The sequence below is a fragment of the Tinamus guttatus genome, unplaced genomic scaffold (genome assembly GCF_059628265.1).
Source record: "Tinamus guttatus ecotype Peru unplaced genomic scaffold, ASM5962826v1 Tinamus_guttatus_pri_ptg000915l, whole genome shotgun sequence".
Lineage (NCBI taxonomy): Eukaryota > Metazoa > Chordata > Aves > Tinamiformes > Tinamidae > Tinamus > Tinamus guttatus.
Genome location: NW_028289449.1, coordinates 85650 through 107899, shown reverse-complemented (window position 1 = coordinate 107899; position 22250 = coordinate 85650). Strand labels below are relative to the sequence as shown.

General features: G+C 43.4%; 1 protein-coding gene across 5 annotated transcripts in view; it reads right to left on the bottom strand.

Moving 5' to 3' along the window:
• Positions 1 to 1581: 1581 nt before the first annotated feature.
• The window catches only part of SGSM2 (small G protein signaling modulator 2), a 46389-nt gene continuing 25720 nt past the window's right edge, over positions 1582 to 22250 (bottom strand). The window contains exons 6-24 of one of the 5 annotated variants that reach the window (XM_088538005.1): positions 21697 to 21842; positions 21282 to 21416; positions 21068 to 21192; positions 20124 to 20191; positions 18514 to 18677; positions 17819 to 17948; positions 16250 to 16384; positions 13199 to 13349; positions 12597 to 12661; positions 11927 to 12072; positions 11381 to 11509; positions 7877 to 8059; positions 7277 to 7681; positions 6203 to 6327; positions 5766 to 5848; positions 5186 to 5295; positions 3611 to 3707; positions 2613 to 2780; positions 1582 to 1889 (exon numbers count right to left, since the gene is read on the bottom strand). In XM_088538005.1, the coding sequence (XP_088394131.1) occupies positions 1801 to 1889; positions 2613 to 2780; positions 3611 to 3707; positions 5186 to 5295; positions 5766 to 5848; positions 6203 to 6327; positions 7277 to 7681; positions 7877 to 8059; positions 11381 to 11509; positions 11927 to 12072; positions 12597 to 12661; positions 13199 to 13349; positions 16250 to 16384; positions 17819 to 17948; positions 18514 to 18677; positions 20124 to 20191; positions 21068 to 21192; positions 21282 to 21416; positions 21697 to 21842 (2654 nt within the window). In that variant the 3' untranslated portion in view covers positions 1582 to 1800. The remainder of the gene's footprint in view (positions 1890 to 2612; positions 2781 to 3610; positions 3708 to 5185; positions 5296 to 5765; positions 5849 to 6202; positions 6328 to 7276; positions 7682 to 7876; positions 8060 to 11380; positions 11510 to 11926; positions 12073 to 12596; positions 12662 to 13198; positions 13350 to 16249; positions 16385 to 17818; positions 17949 to 18513; positions 18678 to 20123; positions 20192 to 21067; positions 21193 to 21281; positions 21417 to 21696; positions 21843 to 22250) is intronic. The other 4 variants (XM_088538007.1, XM_088538006.1, XM_088538008.1 and 1 more) reach the window with 4 other exon arrangements.

Here is a 22250-nt window from a genome sequence, read left to right as displayed (position 1 = left end):
CCCCGCGGCCAGCCCAGCCGCTGATGCCGGGAAGAGGAGACGGAGGCAGGAGGAAAAGGCTCCAGTCCTTCATGGCGGGTTGTGTGTGAGGAAGGAAGCACAGCGGCTCTGCAAGCTCCGCGGGTACCTGCAGCGCCAGAGGGCCTCAAAGCGCAGGATCAACTCGGAAACGTGTCGGAGGCCTCGGGCTGCTCCCGCTCCTCCCCAGGGCCGGGGGCAGGAGGCTCCGCGCGCTCGCGGCCCGGCTCTGCCTGCAGGTTGGCTCCGTCCTGCGAGTCACCGCAGAGCCACAGGGCCCCGCGGGAGAGGAACGTGGCCCGAGCGCCACAGGGTGCCTTGACAATATTTATTCATAAGTTACATTAAACATAAATAACTGAGCAATAAATAGTCTGTTTCTGACAAAAATAAATAAGGCAATACACAATATTCATAAAATACAGTTAGACAGACTGTTATCATAACAAATACAACAGTTTGCAGAGGTTAGTTTTTCTTTTTTAAGAGAGTAGAGGTGTACAGTACATACCCAACATACCAAAGAAAATAGTGCAGCTGTATTTTTTACACCGTTCCTCAGGCTCTGTGAGTTGGAGGGTTTTCCTTGCTCTTACCATATTTCTTGAACTCCTGTGCCACGTGCTCTAGGTGACCCTGTGTGTGCAGGGGGTTGGACTAGGTGACCTCTAGAGGTCCCTTCCAACCGTGAGCATTCCGTGATTCCATGAACTACTGCCTCAGTTCACCGGGAAGTGACAGACCCACAAGGCGAAGCCTTTGAGACTCTTCAGGGACCATGCAGGGCCCTGGAAAAGCTGCACACACACGCGCACACACACACACTCATGCATACACACATGCTCCCAGGCACACGTGCACACACTCACACACATGTGCACACACACGTGCATGCACACACGCTCACAGGCATGCACACGCGCACATGCATACCCACGTGTGCACACACAGGCACACGCGCACACACACATGCGCACACGCACACGTGCACATGCATGCACTCACACACGCTCACACACACGCACACACACGTGCACAGACACACACCCACCTGCTCACAGAGCAGCAGGGCCCGGCGGCCCCGTCCTCAGCGCGCCCTGGCCTGGAGCGGCTCCGGTTCCTGCGGCTTCTCTCCTCCTGCGCCTGCCCCTGCTCTTCTCTCAGCACTAGGGCCCTGCCCAGGAAGGGGGGTCCATCCAAGCAGCCTCCCCTGCAGCCCCTCTTGCAGAAGGGGCCGGTGCCGCCGCACAACGGGCTCCTCTAGGGCAGGGGGCACGAGGCTGCAGGGACGCGCTGACCCTCCGGGGCGCAAAGGAAGACAGAGCTGGGGTAGCTGGAGTTACTTCGTTTAACCCACCCCTCAGATTCTGAGAGACAAATTACAGCGCTTCACTGTTAAGCCTCAGCCTCAACTCCGTGGCCGGGTCTGACCAAGCACAACGTGTGCAGCCAGGCTGTTGCAGGTGCAGTCGGTCACAATACAAATGTTCCAGTGGGTCAAGTCAACAGTATCGCAAACGCGTAAATAGGCAGTTTTCTAGATAAAGGGAAATAAGAGAATGCAAAAAAAATTGGTCTTGAAATACAAAGTGAGTGTAACAAGGACTATCAAACACAAACTATATCTGGTGAGGGAAAAGTTCCATTTTTAAAAGTCTATTACAAATCTCTTAAATATTTGTTACATGGAAGATGCAATTAAAACAACATTTTGAAGTTCCAGTGCAAGAAATGCTCCATCCCATAGCTCACAACAAGGCTGCAATGACAGTCTGCTCTTTATCACTTATTTTCGATCAGTGTCTGCACTTTGTAGACTAGGTCTCTTGCTATCCTCAGAATTTCCTGGGCGTTATGATGCTCAGCCATTTCTAAAAGACACAGACAAACATTCTTAGCTGGCAGCTTCAGGAACTGTTCTGCCCTAGCAGTAATATTAATGTAGTATTAGCATTATTTAGTTAGGGTAATGTTAGAATACAAAATCATTGCATGAATCTAGACTGGCAGAATTAAGTTAATGATGTAGGTCTGTGGGTCTTAGTCCTTTTGGTTCCAGCTCTTACGCTGCAGAAAATCCCAGTGCCCCATAATCAGAAGAGGATGGAGGGTTCTGTACCCGCACGTGCTTGTGAACAGCCCTCCTGGGCTCCCAGAAATGCAAAGCTGCAGCACCCAGCTTGATCAAGGGATGTCCCTCAAGGCAGGGGCTATGGCTGGAGTGCCTGAGAAGCAGGTGGTAACAACACTTGGTTCTACACAGGCCAGCGCTTGCTTCATCATAGAACATCTACCATCTTCTGTGGTCCACACAGCTTCACAGCACGGCTCTTTGCACGTGCCAATCAGACCTTCAAGAAGAAGGTGAAGGTCTGGAGAAGGCACCGTGACCGAAGGAGTAGGAGACACCCAGCTTCACAACCCGGGGCTGGTCTGGCGGCGGGTGCCAGGACCTGGAACGCAGCAGCCGGATGCCTGGCGCCTGCTGCCCACGTCAGAGAGCAGCGCTGCAGGCAGCGCCGCAGGGAGCGGGGGACGCAGCAAGCTCGGGTTAGCGGCTTTTTAGCAAAATGACTTTCTTAAAAGTTTCTTACCATTAAAAAACTTGATGATATCAGTGAAGTCCATGTTGTTATCACGGATAATCTCTCGATAAACCTCTACAAGTGCTAAGGCAATGAAAAGGACAAAATGTTCTGAAGAGATGTGCTTTGCTGCCCAAATAACTTCCCACACCGTAAATACATCCTCGTACAACAATTCTGAATGGGAATAAACATTACAAGAGCATCTGATTATTCAAACTGACCATTTTCCCCCACCGCCACAGCTAGTGTCTTACAGGCCTTATGCAGAAATGAACAGTACTTCCTTCGTTCTCTCTTTCTCCTCCAAGTGAAATCCTTGCACTTACTTGTGCAAGTATAGCTACAGAATTAGGTTTAAAGGAAAATCAAGAGAGAACATAGGTGTAGTGTTTACACCTGACCCTAGAGGGGATGCCTAAACTACAGTGATAGCAGCACGGATAACCCGATTTATCCTAGCCAGGATTCCAGGGCAGGCTGTAGATCTCGGTGCATTTCCAGGGCACCTTCCTTTGCAGTGAACCCGAGAGGGCAAAGGCTGGGCTATTTGTAGTTGCACACAGCTGATTCGTAGGGAGGATGTGTATAGATTACACCTGTACTGCTGCAATTCAGGTATTGCCAATGGAAGCTTCATTTTTCTGAGCTATCTAGGCTCATCTTCCGAAGTCTTTGACAGTACAGTCCAGGAGAGCAGGATATGGGGAAATTCACAGTGGAAGAGTGGGTAGAGGATTTACGATCCAGTCCCAGTTGCTTTACCCCTCTCACTGTCTGATAGTTTTTTGTAGTAACCAGCAGGTGGGTGTACATCATTCCCTCTATCACCTTGTGTCTGAGAAGGATCTCTTCAACCAATGATTACAATCAACTGCTTCCATTAAATATAGGCTCACAAACTCTCTTGTGAGCCTAGCTTTTACTCACCCCCCCAGACATTTAACTGCAACAAAGAGCTACTCAGGCTTGCACAACTCTAGGTTACAGACACAGATCATTATTACCTCTTTTAAAGTCAAGCAGGAACCAGCGATAGCAGAAGTAGAAGTGAGTGTAATCTCCATTCTGATGCATCAATTCAAAAAGCTCTGAGTCTAGGATCTAAAATGAAAAACATGAGGTGTCAGGATCTCATCTGAGCGTAGCCAAACCAAAGGTGTTGGAAGCTGACAGACTTCCATGCTGCTCCTTCATCACTTGATCCTGTAGTTAGTCGGAGCAGCTGCTTAGCACAAATCTGGCTTTTATTCTACATTTGCAAAATGCGTGAGCTGTGGGTGCCCTGACACAGACCGAGGAGGTGACAGGTTATCTCCCATCACAGCAGTCAATCCGAACTGTGACAGCAAAGTTCCAAGCAACAAGTTAAAGATCCTAATGATTTTCAGCTAGCAGCAAATTTCAGCTGGCTTTGTTTTATACCAAACCTGACTCCTCATGTCACCCAAACTAAGAGGTAGTGATGGCAGGCCAGATACAGAGCAACATAATCACATAAATGCAATTGCAGGATTAGAATTGACTTCACCAGCAACTGATAATCACACAGAAACTTCCAAATTGCACTCAAGATGATTTCAAATAATAATTAAATTCATACAACTACCTGGAAGCACTGTTAAAGTCTTCTTCTGTTGTAATTATTATCACATAGGTACTTTACAAGTGGGATAACTTAACAGCAGTTAGTAGGTACTGTATTTCAACCAGTTATAGATACCCATCAACAAGATAAGGAGAGTGTCAAGCAATCTGCTGAAATTTAACCCTTAGTAAATCCATGTCCTTGTTCTGTAAAGTTGTGCTTGTAAGTTTGGCAGCCACACCATCAAAGCTGCACAGCAAATAACACTGAAGGAGCTAATCTGAGACTAGCAGACTATGATCATCAGTCCCCCTGTATTTGAATTCAGCTGGATAAAGAAGTGACTGAGCTCAAATGCATCATGTCTGTGCTGTGCACACCAGTGCAATCACACGCTCTGAATGGTTTCATTTTATTTTCCAGATGTGGGTGGAGGAGCGTGCGTCAGTCTCTTACAGGTCAGGTGTGTTACGCTGCATCACACAAAGAAGCCAGCTCAGCCAGAGGTCTAGAAATAAAAGCTGTTCCCAAGTCTTCTCGCCCTTCTTCATTCTAGGCTCATTCACCTGCCTACTGCTCTCTGGAGTGGAATTCCTAGACCTTAAATCCATCCAGAAATACCTTTCAGCAAGCATTCTGCATGAATACAAATATAGCTGTGGTCTATTTGAGCCCATAATAACGTTTGTGCCACAAAAACCTCTATTTCCTCTACCAAAAAGCAATATAATACTGGATCTTGCTGCTATTTTCCACTGATTTCAGCTGGAGCTGGACTGAGTCATAAATGTGAGTCATTATGTAGCGTAGCTGCTACCGTGGAGGGAGAAGGTTTGGATGTTTTGTCTGTCGAGATGAACTGAACGGCTTGGATACATCCCAGCTGAGTATTACCCCAGTACCTGGAGTTCCTGCCTTTCCCAGTGGCATAAAGCTAGTTCTAAGCCTCTGTCCCAACTTCATCTTCTCTCCAATAAGGTTCAAAGAGACTCACTTGGATTAGGGATCGCATGTTGGCAAAGTGTGTGTCCATAGCACCTCCATTGGGGAAGTTCTGGCTCATCCTCTTCATGAGGTGGCTGAAGCAGCTGTAAGCCAGTTGATCTGCAGATACAACGCAGAATGCCTCAGTGTTGCCAAACACGGGGCTTCCCGACAAGTCATGTACTGCAGGGCCAGGGAAAAACAGGTTTTTCCCTTTGTTGTTCCCTATCCCCATGACCAGTATTAAATGATACAAAATACAGTACCTAATTCTGGACCCTTTCTTGCTAGTTATGTTTCAAAAGAACTCAGCCTGAGTTAGAATTTACAGCTTCAGCAACCATGGACACATTGATGCTTGGCAAATTTAGTACAATTTAATCTAGAATTCACTGAGCAAGGAGTGAATCCCTGACATAACTAGTTAGCCACTTCAACAAGTCACATGTAAAGCAAGCATGAATGAAGCATTGCAGGTTTGTCTTTCCTGGTGAGCTAGCTTTGGTGTAAATACAACTTCTTCTGAAACAGCATTTCTAAAAAAGATCTCCCTTAAAAATATCAAAGTTACAAAAGAAAAGCCTTCCTACCATTGTCCAGTATCACCATCAAAGGAGCCAGTAGGTCACACATGCCCTGAACATAACCAACTTCCAGGTGCTCCCAAACGTAACTGCAGAAAAAAAGAAAACAGAAGAGCTAATAGGATGCTTAATTTTAAAAACCTCCTTGCTGTATGCTTGTCTCAAAAATTTGTCTTGCACCTCAAATCCAGCTCCTTTTGGAAGCTTTTAAAGTGTCCCATTCTACAGTGTTGCAGAAGATTTAAACCTAAAATTCTAGAGAACTTAGACAAGAGGTTGGTGAATTTGATCCTGCTCAGTAGATGTCCCTCTACTTCTGAGCACCTCAGAATTATTGCCATCTTTATAGCACCCCATCAGAGCATGCATATATGATCCTCATGTACAGGAAACCACAGCTATTAATACACTAAGAAAACAGCTTAGTTTACAAGGTATATTACCTGCACATGACATTCCGGAGTTTCTCCAGGTTATCAGCAGTAAAATACCAGTAATTCCGATCACATCTCTGGACATCTTTATCAATTCTGTGCAAATTTAAGGCAACAGTGTCCAATAATTCTATCTAGAAGAGAAAACTCTAAGTCAAGAACAAACTCTAAGTCAGAATAACAAAAGTTGTTTCTTAAAATTTGGGTGAAATAAGAGGCAGGCTGCTAAATCTTTTGTAATGTATTCTGAAAATTTTAGATAATTTTGTCACCAGCACAGAGCATGCAGCCAGAGCAGTGCTCATGTCTTTTAACTTCCTCCACAAATGCAAGGGGATTCCAGTCCACTGTCCACCTTGATTGCACTATTGAGAATACCCACCAGCAAACCAGAAATAGCTTTACTATCATCATAAAATTCTGACCAAATGGTGAATCTGATCTGACATAACTTTCAATAATGACACATAGCACCATAGGGATTTACTTAAACTAACATTATCTGGCTTTCCAGCAGTCCTGTACTACTTCAGTATGTATATATAGGTATACTGTGGATATATGAGAGTATCAAATTACTTAAAAAATTCCAGGTAAAATGCACATATTTTTACCAGTAAATCTTTCAACTCTGTTCTCTTTGCAAAGGGTTATTAACAGTGGAACAACTCCCACAGAGAACTAGAGGCAAAATCCCAATTACTGATATGTTGATAGCAGTAGTAATCAGAGACCACGGAGTCTTAGATCTAGGTTTAGGGTTCTGGTTCAATTTAATGAAATGGGGGTTTCAACTTTAATGACACAAAAATCTTAGTGTCCTCCTCCTTATTTTGGATTTTTTTAGCTACTAGCTCACATTCTTGCTTTCCTGTCCAAAAAAGGCCCCAGATTTTCCTGCTGTCTCATTTCCAGGTTAGCTTCAAAATCCAAATGAACAGATGTGGATATAAATCTTATCCTCCCCCTGCCTGTAGTTCTAGTTTGGAGTTACGTTTCATTAAAGTCTATCTGAAAAAAATTGCAAGACTGCTAGAAAAACAGTGCACTACAGAAGATAATGATACATATGTTGTGACCTACTGTGTAGGATGCAGCACAGACAGAAGCAACATCCATTAAATAGTCCACCTGGGAACACAGCTGCTCTTCAGATACCGAATCCTGGGACTCCAGTGCGGCTGGCTTGGCTTTCTGCACACGAGGGGTGTCTGCATCAGTTCTTTCCAGGTCGGTGCTAGCTTCTTCTTCAGCCCCGTCCTCAAAGGAGACGCTCTGCCCGTCGTCGATACTGGACAGGATGCCGGAGGCCACCGAGTAGTTCCGAGAGGATGGCAGCCCGGAGTCGGGAGAGTCAAACTCTACAGACTGATGCTCTACGGCAGCTACTGCTGCTGGAGTGTCTGCGGACACCACAGTGAAAGGGGGGTCATCCTGACCTTTGGAGTCTCGCTCTGCTGAGTCCATTTCATCTACAGATATAAAGACCTGGAGAAAGGGGATGTTCGAATAAAGCAGGGGAGGGAGAAGAAACAGGAAACGTAAACTTAGAAAACAAACCTCCAGCCATGAAGGAGAGAAGTGACAATGTTACTTGACTGCACAAGGTCACTGATTAACAGAGTTTCCTTGCATGCAAGCAGCTGGGGGCAGTCTGGGTACAGCAGTGACAGGAGAACTTACGTCATTGCTGATGGTGGAGTCCCTGTGAATCAGTCGCTGGACGTGGCTGTCAATGCTGCTGCCTGATGAAAACTTTGCCAATGTGGCAGAATGTGATTCTTTCTCCCGCTGCTTTACAATGATCTCACAGGCTTTCCACTCAGCCATGACCTTCTGATACCGGAGAGCAATGTCTTCATCCACCTGCAGACACACAGGTACTGAAATACTGGCTCTCCTGGGGAGATGACATTAAAGCATACATGGAAGCCAGAAGAGGAAGGAATAAAACAAGTGTAATGGCTGAAACTGGATATCTGAAGCAACCTGAAGACCTCTTGCATTACCTCTAACATAAGCCCAAGTGCAAGTCATGTGTTTATAGATACAGAGACTCCTGAACAACAGAAATCCAGTCCTACGGCTGCACTGCATAGAGCCAGATAGTGTGGGAACCACTTGGTTCCCATAGTAATGGAGCAGACTTTTGCCACTGCTGGCTTCTTCTGTTGACAGACAGACACAGACAGCCCCCCTGGGCTATTAAGGGACACGTAGTAATTTTACTGCTTTGTCAGTTGTCAAGAGCTGAACAGAAACCACACTTGTGAGCTGGCTTCAGGCTCTGGGCTCTGCTGGCTGCAAGTGCTACCAGAGTGCTCATGCTAAAAGCTGCAGGCTGTTTGCCACTCGAGATAGCTGTGGAAACATAAATCACAAAGTACCACAGTTACGGGAAGGCTGGAGTTGAAGGCTATGTTTGGGAGAGCCCCAGATGCTTATGGATGACTGCAAAATATCATCAGAAGGCAAATATGGTAAATCATCCATGTTGGCTTCAGTTAAGGACATCAGAAGTTTCCCATATGTGTTAATGTTATGACTCTGCTCCTTCTGTTCATTTAGTAGAGCCTTACTCTTGTAACTTACTCAGTGTGAAGCTTTCAACAACAGTCCAACAGCATGTTTCTTTGAGGAGTCAGTTATTACTGTTATTTACTACTCATATTGAGTAAGCTCATAGAACTCTAGGCAAGTTTGGAAACACCCTGTGTTAGTACAGTACAAACCAAGGGAAAAAAAGTCCTAACAGAGCTTGCATTCTGCAGTCAGTTGTTTCTGCCCTACCTTTCTGAATTTAGTGTAATTATTATTGTGTAAATAGACTCCAGTTTTCTCTTCATAGAATTACAGAACGCTTAAGGTCGGAAGAGACCTCCAGAGGTCACCTAGTCCAACCTCCCTGCACATATCTTGCTGTGCTCAGGCTATTCTTGACAATTCTTGTGTTCTGGATATATGTAAATGTGCGTCTTCAAGCTGGGGCTAGAATCCCCAGCCATGGGTTGTAGCTCAAGATCACCTGCTCTAGAAGCACTTCTTGTTTCGACTTACACTGTATGCACAAAAGAGATGATGAGACAAGTATTTCTCTACAACAGCCATAGCTCCTAGCAGGCCTGTGGCAGTGCATCGGCCTGGCTGGATATGTGGATTCGCCTCTCCTCTTAAGCAGTTTGCCTGGCTTTCAGGAGATAAGAGATAATCAACAGGACTTACTGCCCCAGGTGGCTTCAGAAGTGCTGTTCTTCCAGCGCTGGCAGCTTGGGAGGGCAGGAAGCTGCCTAAGCAGTGCTCAGTGGAATGCTCTTGCTATACACATTCTGTCCAGACTACACATTAAGAAACGAATCATCCGAACACCTTCAAAAGTTACTGGATTAGAGGTGAAGAATTTGGACTGTGACCCATTTGAACAGTTAAGGGGTGTATTTCTCCATTTGTACTCAGAACTGTTTTATGAAGATTAGTGCAAGGAAGAACAAGACAAATTGCCTTAGGAAAGAAGAATGCTGCTTAGAAAGTGCCCAAGGTTTAGAAACTAATTTTTCAACTTGAAGGCTCTAAGGCTGGCTGCCTTTGTGATCTGCAGCTGCTCACAGGCCCCTTGGGATATAAAATAATTGGGAGTTAGCATATGCCAAGTGTTCTGGTTTTGACATACAAATCACTTCTCATCCAGTTAATCTGTTCTAGAACAAGATCAGCCACTGCGTGAGTGCTACCTCCCCAAGAGTAACACCAACAGGAGAGCACATTAATGAGTTAATTACATTCCAGGACCACCCTCACTACAGTTCAGCAAACTTCTGGGCAATTCTTGATGCCAGTCAAAAGCAGTGTTTTATTGACACCCAAATCCAGAGCTTATCCACAGAGCAGCATCCTGCTGGAGGCCCAAGCCTGACATGGAGAACTTCCCTCTCCTCAACAGCCACAAGAGCGGGACTAGCAGCAATGTTAGGGTATCTAAGAGCAGACTGACATTCCCAGCACACATGGGCCTAAGGACTGCAGGAGATGTAACCCAGTGTTGGCACTACCGGGCCTGCTTATCACAGGAGGCCTTCAGTTCTTGCTCTGCACCTGAGCCAGCTCTAAAGCTGCATTAGGGTCTGAACTTGGGCCTATCCTCAGGCTTCACTTGAGAATAACTGATAAAAATGCCTAGCAATCATAGGAACAGCTATATTGGATTAGGTGAAGACTCCTCTAGCCTAGGATATGGCAGTAAGGAACAGGAATATTGCTGTGTTTTTTCCAGCACTATGGCCTAGGTCTACATCCAGTTTCTGTTCAATGAGCTTTACCCAGTAAAGACATCGCCTACCCAGTTTAGCCATCTCTGACTTTATCTGGTTGTTACAGACATAGTTTATTATCAAGACTTCTTCCCAGTAAGTACAACAAATTGAAACACATAGCAAAGAAGTCAAATTTGGTATTGCTATAAACAGACCAGTAAATAATATTAATGTAGCTGCTAGATATGTACACTGTGGTTTCATTAATGGATACTATATACTTAATGTCAAATTTCCAACTGTAAAATAGGACTGTGACATAACACAGAAAACTACTAACTGCTAGCAGCAGTATGCTAGATATTAAGAGGAAAAATGTCTCATCTGAGACTGCATCTTGTGTTTCAAAAACGCTCATCTTACATACGTCTGGGAAAAGCCTAATGAACTTACAGACCAAACCTTCCTTTGGGGATTTTTTGCCTCTAGACAGTAGCTCCTAGTGCAAGATGCATCTTGGCTGTTCAAACAGCTCTAATAGAAGTCCAAACATGTAAATGTGCTGCAGTATACAGTAGTATTTCAAAGAGAATTTAAAGTATAACTCAGCCAACACATATAAAAGAGAAGTTAATGAAAACTACTACCCAAATGTCACCATCATCCCTATTTTACAAAAGAATTATATGAGAAAATGTGATTTGCTGAAAGTAAGCATGTCACAGGTGCAGATGGAGCGCAGGTGCCCAGCTTTAGTAAGGAACCCCTTTAAGAGATGATAAGCTGCAAGGGATTCATATCCAGCTACCAACCTGTGAATTTGTTTTCAGTAGCACTTTCCCTTAGAAATATTAACTAATAATGAAAACTAACACCTGCTATTTAGAAAAGAAAACCCGCTCTGTGTATGTAACACAGATTTCCAGAAACTTGAACTTACCTGGTCCATTTCCTTTTTGGCCATGCCAAATTTGTAGTGACCTAGCAAGAATGGCCATACCTCCTTTCGAATCTCATGCTGTACCCCACCATAGTAAACTCTTCTTAGTAATTCCAGTTCCTTGTAATTCTACAGCAGTCAGGAGAAAGAGGTATGTGAAGGTAATACATCTTTATTTTCCTTAGGCATAGTTAAATGTGTTTAATTTCAAGTACAAAGACAGTGAAATGCATCCAGGGCATTACCCTTTTGTAATCTGAAGTACGGTTTAAAGCCTTAATTCAAATCCAGTCTACTATAGAAAGCTGTAATATCTCTCATGACAGTAATCTAATTTTGCATAGATTAGAGCCACCATGAGACCATTTGCTTTGATGTTAATTGATACTTTGGCCGCCATCAGAAAAGCAGAGCAAAAGAGACTAAGAATCTCATTTTCACTGAAGACCATCCCAGAAAGACTGGATGATTCACAGTCCCAATTCTAAGGAATAGTGTGCTTGCTGCAGCATAGTGTGCTCAATGCTTGTGAGGGTATTCTCTCACCTTCTTGTCTTTCTGATACTTGCTCCAGACCTCTTTTGTCAGGCCTCCTGAAGCACTGGCTGGTTTGTCAGGTGGGATAATAGTGTGGTTCACGAGCGCGGACAGATGTGTTCGCACCGTCGACAAGTGGCGGCAGTAAGCAAGCCCTGTGATGGGGCAGGGAGGAGGCAACGCTTTCAGAAGTGAGCAATCTACAGAACATCAACAGCAATCTACAGAATATCAACAACAACCCTCTGTGAAGACAAGTTACAACATTTTAAACCTGTTACTAATATTCCCATATGAAGGAAACTTGCATTTGTTCTGTATAAAAATGAAGTATTGCAATAGTGACAATTGATTAGTTGACAGTAAGATTAATCTTATGCAAACAAAAACAAAAAAGGAGAGTTATTACATTGCAACTTACAATTACACTGCATCTTCACTAAGTATCGGTTGGTTATGCAAAAGCCACAGGTACTGGAATTACGAAGTTACAATGCTTGGGTCATGATTACCCTAGTGTCCTGAAAGAACTCACATAACTCACCTGGTAAACTTGAGCAGCAGCCAACAGGAAATTTGGGTTTGGACTGCTTTTTAAAACAAACATGGCCTGATACCCAGGGCCTTTTAAATAAGCATACAGATACCACAAGGGCTGGATATAAGAAGCTTCACTTACATCCATAAAAGGCTCTGGAAACTATTTGCCTCTTCATGCTTTCACACAACATCTTTAATGGAGTTCTGTGGAGAAACATTAACAGAAGCATGAGAGTTCACGTAAAAGGAGATGATCGTGAATCATATGCCTGATCTATATGATCCACACATAGCAATTCTTTCTTTGTTCCAATTTTTATTTGGCTAAAGGACAACAGTAGTGGAAAATTGCACTTTCAGTATCTTGGCCCAAACCATGTTCACCTTGTGTACTTAGCTCTAGCTGCTGCAGGCACATTGGAAAGGTCCTTGTCAAATTAGATGAGTGGTTGCTCTACGCTGTAATTGTATTAGACTAGATAAAAAGAACTGGCTGCATTTTTTTCCATCAATGTGTGATTTGAAAACAGATGGGAGAGGAAAACAGGGTAATGGCTTTTTTAATAGAATCAATTTCTTACCATGTAACTCTTCTTTTTTTTTTTTTTTTTTTTTCTGTGGAGATACTATTTGAAAATTGCTCTTCTCCATCTCCAGTGCTGCAGCCAGTAGATGCTCCCTGGCTTTTCTCTGTGGCATGCACAAAACTTCCCAGGAAAGCTCTCTGCCTGGCTTACTTACCTGTCATGGATGCAGTTGCAACAATAGGGTAGGTCATACGGAGAGCTGCCTGTTGAGCAGGAGAGACACGAGGACCCTTGGCTACAGTGCTCCAGCTGCCACGAGAGCAGGTTTGCCCCAAAGCCTTGCATCTCTATCATGTCGCTGGTGTCTGCAGAAAGAGGAACAGCAGGCCATCAACTTTTTTTCTTGTTTTCCTCTCTTCCTTCTGTGTATCCTGATGGTTTCATGCTTCAGTCCTCAGCAGGCTCTAAACCTTGATTCCAAAAACAGGGGAGCACAGACCTAGTTGCCTCAGAAATACTGCTCTCAGCACATATAAACCAGCCACATGCTGTGCATGGTCACTTGAGTCAAATCCCTTCAACATTTTCTCCTTTCTTGCCCATGCACAGCCCAGACCATGTTCCAAGAGAACAGAAAAAAAAAAGCAAGGGTGCTGTAATAACGATTAAAACATGTGCTTGTGTAATGCTATGGTAATGTTGTTTGTGGCCAAAATCATCTAACCTTGCCTTCTACTTTTTACAGGTCTTAGAATTTCACTTTGCTATCCTTAGATCAGTCATTTAACTGCTAGTCCAGCTAGAGTGAAAGTTTAGCATAAAAGAAATTGGGTAAAATTGACTCTTATTTTCAGAAGATACTTTTTTAGATGCTTACTTACAACCAATTCCTAAAATCTTTAGAGCAGAAGGATATTTCAAGTCCAACTGAAGTCAACAGTTTGTGAAGGTGGGGTACTCTGGAGAAAGATGTGATCCAACAGTATAGTTCAGCTTCTTGAGTTCAGCTTCTGCTTCATCCAATGTTTGCTTTTTTAACCTGTTTCAGTAAGGCATTCCCCCAAATCACCACTTGCCTTTAGAAAGCCTAGCTTCAGCTCTTCCCCTTTCTCAGCTGGCATTTGAGCTTTTGGGGTTTTTTTATAATAAATAACTGGCCTTTCAGCTCACCCATGATTACAATTAAGGCAAATGCCATAATACTGGATGTCACTGAATTAACATTTGAAGGCAAAATCCAGTCCCCTGGGCCGTGCTTTTAAAACATACATAAGTTGGGCAGTTGGGGCAAATCCAAACCATCTCATGCATTTTAAATCAAGGTAGCATAAAGCATTTTAGTAGTGCCTATTGGAAAGTGGGCATAGGTGAGGAAGGAGTGGAGTAAGAACATTTGTTAACAGAAAAAGCACAGGCTCATGCGGAAGCAGTCATGTGTATTTCACTTCACAAAACAAAGTGTGATGCAAAAATGCTCTTCACCTTAATTCTTCAGGAAGGAGCTGAATGACCTAGTATTTATTACAACTTCTAATTTGGTTCAAATAAAAACCATTGGACGAACATTTTTAGATCCTTATTTTTGCCTTCCCTCTACAGACAGGAAAAGTGGGTTTTTCAGTTTTTATTTGTTTTGTTTTTAAGAAACAAGGAGAGAACCCCACAGAACCTAAGCATTCAGATGAAAGGTACCTGAATTAGTGAAGAATTAGAGTGAACAGCATCTTTTCTTTAATTGTAGTGGTGTTACCTGTAACTTTAGCTACATGCAAAAGTCAAGCATGTTGCAAAATGTAAAAGCAAATGGCTAGCAAACCTGCTACAACAGTGTTGTCATTATCGGAAAGGATGCAGCTGGACTGCCAACAGCCAAACACCAACAAGAATCATTACTCAAATAGTGGGCATAATCCTAACTATACTGTTATCTTAAAATAAAAGCCAGATATCTGACAGCTCCTCTAGTAGGATGATTTTGCATTTACATTACCTGACTAAATTGTATTCAGTATGCTTAGAGCACAGCATTGGCCTCATATTTGTATACCTGGCAGTGTTAGACCTCTTCCTTTTCTGTTATAATCCATATGAGAAATGATACCGGAATTCCTGAAACAGGGCCTTCACAGGGAAGGCTGCGTTTCCAGATTTCCTCCCATCCATACCTTCCAAGATGTCTTTATTAACTTGGGCTGGGCTTTATTAGTCGTTAGGGGTTGGTCACTGGGATAAATGTGTGCAACCTGTCACATTTACTCAAAAGATACCAGGGCCAGCAGTGTGTTGGTATGGCAACTGTGCAGGAAAGCCTGAAGTAAGGAGAGACTTCAGCTGAAGTAGTGGACAAGCCAGGACATCTCCTGCCTGTCTTCTAGTCAGCTGCAAGACTTATAATGCCGGCTATCCATGAGGATTTTACTCTGCCTGATGGATTATTTTATATACTATTCAGCATCCTTTAAGGAAGGAGGACTTAATCTCCACAACTACACTATTAGATCCTGAATGCTTGCTAGTAACCGGCTTCTTGAGAAGGGCAACATAATATCTCTGTTATGAATGGCTTTCTAAAGAAAATAATTAGATGACAAATTCTTAGGGAACAGAAAATCTTTCGGCTGATCACCTGCAACCCAACTAATCTATGAATACAAGAGGTGTAATGAAAGCACCCAACGCTGATCTCCGCACTAGTTTCCCTGCACTTTGCTAGTCCATTTTAGAGCTACCTGGGGCATGGGAGCATGGACACTTGCACCATCCCTGTGCTCAAATTGTGCTCAGTACACTTCTGTCCTCCCTGTTCTGCCCACACGGGCATGCTCCATTCCTAGCTTTGCCCAGCAAGCTGTGCAATTATTGCTACAACAGTGTGCCCTGACCTTTTCTGATATAAGACTGCTTGTTTTGTGTGTTACAGTGTACACATAACTCATGGAGGAAGAACACAAAGGCCTTTTACAGTCACCCTCCTTTGTGAACATGCTCTAGCATCCTCCGTTTATGAGTGGGGGACAGGAAGCATCTGGTAGGAGAGGTTGGTTTGTTCAGCAGCACAGACACTCAAAGGAGAGGGAAGGTGTTGCTGTCCCCACTTCCCGTGTGTTGCACACATATTCCCAGCCCCTCTGCACATTTGACCAGGTGCCCTGATCTCACGGGGTAAGCAGAATGCTCTGCCCTGTAATAATGCCAACACTGTTGTATGCAGTAGTGGAACGAGCTGCAACAGAGCTCTGGGACACAGGGGGAGGAGGATAAAAACCTTTCATCCTATTAGGAGCTGTGAGGTTCCGAGAGCAGATCATTGATAGCATTGCGTGCAGCTTATCTTCCTCCTCCTCGTCATCGTCAACAGAGGCAGAGCGGCTGGCAGCTAAGTGGTGGTAGTTAATAGTTACTGCTCAAAGAAAATAGTGAAAGAGGAGCATAAGAAGAGAGAACTTGGTTCTGCGGGAAAGCTCAAATGGACACGTTCAGCAAAGACAAAAGGAGTTGAATCCTACCCTCTTTTTGAGGGCACAAGCTCCTGTGTGAGTGAGTAGGAAAGAAGAAAGTGTTTTTTTGTTTGTTTTTTTTTTTTTTTCTTCTCAGAAAAAACATGCTCCACCAAACACAGGCCAGCATTTGACTGCCTGGGCTGTGTTCCCAGTGCACGAATGTCATGTCATGGCAGGAGAGAAAAGTCCCAGTGCCATCCTGCAGTAGGCGAATATGTTTTTTAGCAAAACTTCATGGAAATTCATGGCTCCAACTATCTTCCCTCCTTCATCATGTTCAAATCAGTGCTTGTGACCTCTTTCCCACTCTGATGCCTGTGCCAGATAGGAAACAGTCTGGTCCCCAGCTCTGTCTGGTGCTGCAAACATGCACAGGACAGGTCTGCCTCTAAGGAAGCATGAGGCCGAAGCCAGCTAGACCTTGCCCTCACCAGGAAGGGCTGGGCTGACGGCACCCACAGAATCTGTGCTCCCCATATGGCACATGGCAAACGTGCTTCTGCTGGGGTGTGCGTGTGAACACCAGAACTTACCTGTGCAAACACAGAGGCCCTAATAAAACATGGCCACACTGTGGTTCAGCCCCTGGAGTAAGGAGAGTTTAGCTGAGATTTCTGCTCTTTCAGCTGCATTAAGTCTGTCTGTGAACAGTAAAGCCAAATCCCCTTGTAAACTTCAGGGCTCGATCTGCCTGGTAAATTCTGAATTGCTAATTTTTTGAGGGGAATAAACTGAACATGCTTTGGAAGACTAGCTCAATTGCCTTCTTCCATGTAAGGAAATTCTACTTACTGATGACATGAGGTGGTTTGGTACTTGGAATTCATTTAGTTTCCTGAGAAGGGCTTCATTTATCCATTGTAAAGTTCTTGTTTCCAAGCCAAGCAAACTCAACCCAGGGAGTTCTTGGGATACTTTAAGAGCCCAGTTTACGTTGCTTGATGGATTGCTTGTGATAGCAATGTTATGAGCAAGTAGCATGGTCAATAAAAGCTATCCCCACTCATGAGCAAAACTGCTCTTGGCTAGTCAAACACAATCTTTGTGCTTTTGGTCTCAGTTTGCAAGCCCAGGGGAGTATTTTGAAAACTTCCTCTGTGAAACACAGAGCAAATGTAAATAAGATTCCACCCTCCACTCCATTTCTATTAATATTACAAGTTTAACTGCATTTAGGAAATCTACAGTAAGCTACACCTGTTGATCAAAATTATCCAGCAATGAAATTCTGTGGTAGATTTTTTTCCTACAAAAACCTGGCTTGTCTGTTATCTTGTTACTTCAAGGTTTTCTTGATTGTTTTTTTCACAAAGCAGAACAATTAAAGCACTTACTGTTATCATGCTTGTGTCCTGGATAGATAATTCGGAATACATAGTCTGTAGCATTGTCTTCAACTGGCACTTCCTCTAGGTCCACTGATCTGTTGCTGTTCCGTTTTCGAAGCTTTGGAAATACTTTACCCTACAGAAAATAATGATCTCATGCACTTAGCTACCATGGAAGAACAGAAAAGAAAAACAAAACAAAACTTTTGCATCTTAAAGCCTTAAAACTTAACTTTCAATGCTGGGGGAGGAAAAGAGGAGGGTAATCAGCAACAGGAAGCCAGCACATCCAATAGCATCAAATATGCAAGATGGTCTAGGTGTACTTAACATATTTTTCTATATATCTGAATCACAACTTTTTCTTGTAATCCATGGCAATTTGGCGCCAGTTCCTTTAATAACCCAAGTCTCTGATAACACGTATAACCTAGTCCATTTGAGGCTCAGTTCCTATCGCTTGCATGTGTATTTTGATACAATAGGAGATTCTGGTTCACGTTTCAGTGCAACAATAAGATCACAAACAAATTTTATGGACTATCTTTAAAACAACCAAATTGGACTAAATAGTTATTTTTCATTCTATCTAAATTTCCAGCTGCTCTACAGTAATTCCTGGACTGTGTGTGGCAGAATACTGTTCCACTAGGATGTCAAGGTAAGCCCTACTCCAAGCAGCTCATCAGAAAAGGCAGTACCTTGCCCTGTTGGGACCAGAGTGGTGGTTCCAGCTGTCCGCGAGGCAGAAGGCCGTTTTCCAGACAGGAGAGGAATGCAAGAAGGTGACCTCCTTGTGGGAAGTGCAGTGGAGGTCTCTGAGTTCCATCCTGACTCACCAAGACTAACGTCCCTCTGCTTTCTGCTGAGAAGAAGGACAAGGGGAGTCCGCACTGTTACGCCAGAACATCTATTTATTGCTTTTACCTTCTAAATTAAGTTTTATTTGTGACTGTCTCTAAGCAGATATAAACAACATTGTAAATCACAGGGCAATCTAGGGATGACCTCAGTCCTTTTAGCCTTAAAAAAGCTCAGATGTGAAAAACTATGACAGGCCTAATGCAGAAACATTTAAAGTGATTATGAACATTAATATAATAAATAATAAAGGAGGAAATACGCTAAGTCTGGCATATGACACAAGTGATAGAGTACACACAATTCAGAATAAACCTAATCTAATTAATATAGCCAGAGGCAGTCAGCTTTGTTCTTATAGGAATCAACAAGTCACATTTCCTGTTGTAAATTGTTTTCATCCAACTTCACAGTCAGTAGAAAGCAAGCACAAATAAGGAAACACATTGTGGGCTTTGGATGTACTTTCAAGCATAATAATCTACATTGTGAGTGCAATTTTCAAAAGCACATAAGTGTATTAGGTTCTTAATTGCCTTTCCAAAAGTGAATGAATGAAGAACATAACTCACCAGAGTGCTTTTGAAAGTTTTACCTGTGATCTTTATACCCCTCTGCCATCTACAGCCATCTGGGTAAAAGGGAGGACGTGTTCCATTGCATGGTTGTGTCAGTTCCAGTCTGTAGCAAGGTGCTGTGGCAAGACCACCAAGTGTCTGTTGTCTTGGGCAAACAACAAAAATCATGTTGTGTGCATGTCTGGCACCTGCTTCTGAAACAGCCTCTTCAATGAAGCAGAGCAAAGACTGTCATGTCATACACCCACTATCTATTCCCCTTTCTCTAAGGAAATGCTGTAAAGCGGAATGGTGACACATCTGTCCAGTCAGTGAAATTCTGGAGAGACATGAAGTGTCCCGGGGAAGGTGATCCAAGTGAGGCAGAGGGACCTGAAGTAATATTGCAGTTGTCATCCTCCACCAGTTGGGATTCTAGGTTTTAACACTTGAGCACACCTATCTCAGCTGGCATGGGAAAACTACTTAAAAGTCCTAACACACAAGTCATTGAGGGAAAAGAGAGATCATCATCTTTAGAGATTTTGATGGCTCTCCCATGTACATACTTAAAGCAATATGTACAGACTGTCTTTTAAAACAAGCTCTTAGTTCAAAATGTCCTTTAGTCCAACTGAGGTCATTCTCTAATTTACATCTGACTACAGATAAAATTTCTAAGTGTTCACTGTCTTTTAATTTAAGGCTTGTGGTGAGGGACAGAGATGTTTTGCTCCAGATCCCTCTCCCTATGTTAAGCAGAATGGGCTAGTCAGAACTTCTGACTAATTTTTAGAGCTCCTGAGCACCCACAATATACACCAAATGAGCAGGGCAAGAGTCTGCTGCAGTGGAGGGTTGATGTCCCCCATGAGAAGAAGGTTTGTGCTTACGTTGTTGATGGCAGTGAATGCAGACGATCTGGCTGAGTGGCACTATTAACGCGTAGTCCCAGTACACACTAATAGGGAAGGAAAAAAGTGCAAAAGACATTTTTTCCCACATTCAGGCAGGCTTGTGATTTCAAACAACCAATAAAAAGACTCTGCCAAGTTAGCAACAATTTATTACATTTGGCCAATTAAGGGGAATTAATAATGAAGTAAAAAGCAAAGAAATTAGTCTTCCACAGTTGATACAGCTGGCACCAGCCTTTTCATAAACTCTTTCTCTCTCCCATCCCTCTCCTCCCTACCTTCACCTGCCTCATCCAGGTTAAAATAACATTCTGGCTAAAATTAAAATGCCCCAGGCGGGGAATTTGTGATGGCTTTGTAGCTGGGATGAACCGAACCTGGACAGTCAGGTTCGGTTCTATCTTCCACACATGATTTATGGACAAAAGCATGTAAATCCTATGGGACCCTAGCTTGCACAGATAAGATACTGGTAACAGTTCTAAACCCTTCTGAGAACAACCTTGTCTGGATTCATCACTAAATCAAAGGACCGAGGGCTTCACTAAAGTTTTGTAAAATGAATACAGACAAAGTTCTATCGCAATAACTAAGATCCAGAGGTCCTGGCAGGTTCGCAATTCATTCCGCTCAATTGCAGTGATTATGCATACAAATGCCACTGAGAGCTTACATCTGGGTCTTAGCTACGCCTACACCTCCTCTTCTGTCATTTTAACACAGAATACATTACAGGACCTGGGAAAGTCACTTCATCCATGGTAAAACAGGAACAGAATCCAAACTGCCTGACACCAACTTCTGCATTATTCAGAAACCCTTCAGTTAAATCAGTCTTTTACCCTTATGTCATATTGCCAGAGACACAAGAAATAACACCGAAAATGCTTTCCATCTTTTCCTGAAATAGGAATGGCTACCTTTTCTCCAGCTCTGAATCTCCAAGGGTTCCATTCATCAGCTGATTTGGAGTCCATTTTAACGTCAAACTATCTGCTGACTGATGAAGGGAAAGATACCCAGGAATTGCCTCCAAGTCATCTTTCTGTTCACAGAAACAACACACAGAAAACCAAGGTGACTCAAATGCACACATAGCCTCTTTTCTTTCCCCCCTCTTGTTATCAACCTTACCGGCTGGACCAAGACATTGTTTTTCCCATACAGGAGGTGCGTTCGGGAATTCTGGTGTAAGGACTCCACGTATTCCCTTGCCGAAGCAGCAAAGCGATCCTCCGATGTGCTCCCACTTGAATGCCTTTTCCGGATCTAGCACACAGACACACACAAAAGCAGTCAGCCCATGATTTCTTGTGAACTATCTAGTCAGTGCACCAGTGCCAAAAGACACAGAATTTAGTCGTGGATGTCAGACTTTTCTGAATAGAGTTAAGAGGGTGTCTGGGTTTAAGTGGACTTCTAATCTGCGCCAAGGACATGTTACAGAAGAAAAACAAAATGATGCCCTAAATTCAGATTTCCTCCCTTAAAGGGTGTTTCCATTGTTAATCTGTACCTGTAACTAAGAAATAGCTACAAAGCTACCTACTCCCAGGGCTGGGCGCTTTGAAGGAGAGTCTTGACGGCCATGAACTCCGTGAATCCGGTGCCGCTGAACAAGCTCATCTGCCGATGGGTCTGTCCAGTAGTGATCAGTTGTTTTTAACTTGGTGTACTCCAGCGCACATGGTCCAACTAAGAAAACAGTCCGGGAGTGAAACTTTGCAAGTCTGTTCACACACCTATTTACTCCCATCCCACAGGCCAAGTACTGAAAGTGAGATTTTCCTCCCAAGCCAGATGAACATTGATGGTCACTTAGTGATCATTCCATAATAGAGTAAATTATAACATATCGGGTCCTATTATCTAGGACCGTGCAAAAATATTGTTAGACACTTTAATAACATACAACTGCAATACTAGTAGTTCCAACCTGCTGTTTTAAACATCACATCTAACAAGTGTTCTAAAAAAAAAAATCTATTCTCTGATCTAACTAATAATAATCATAATCATAAAAAGAAATCACTAGTCTGTATTTGTCTGATAAGAAACACCCCCCCCAATCTCCTGTATTGCTCTATTATTCATAGTTAAATT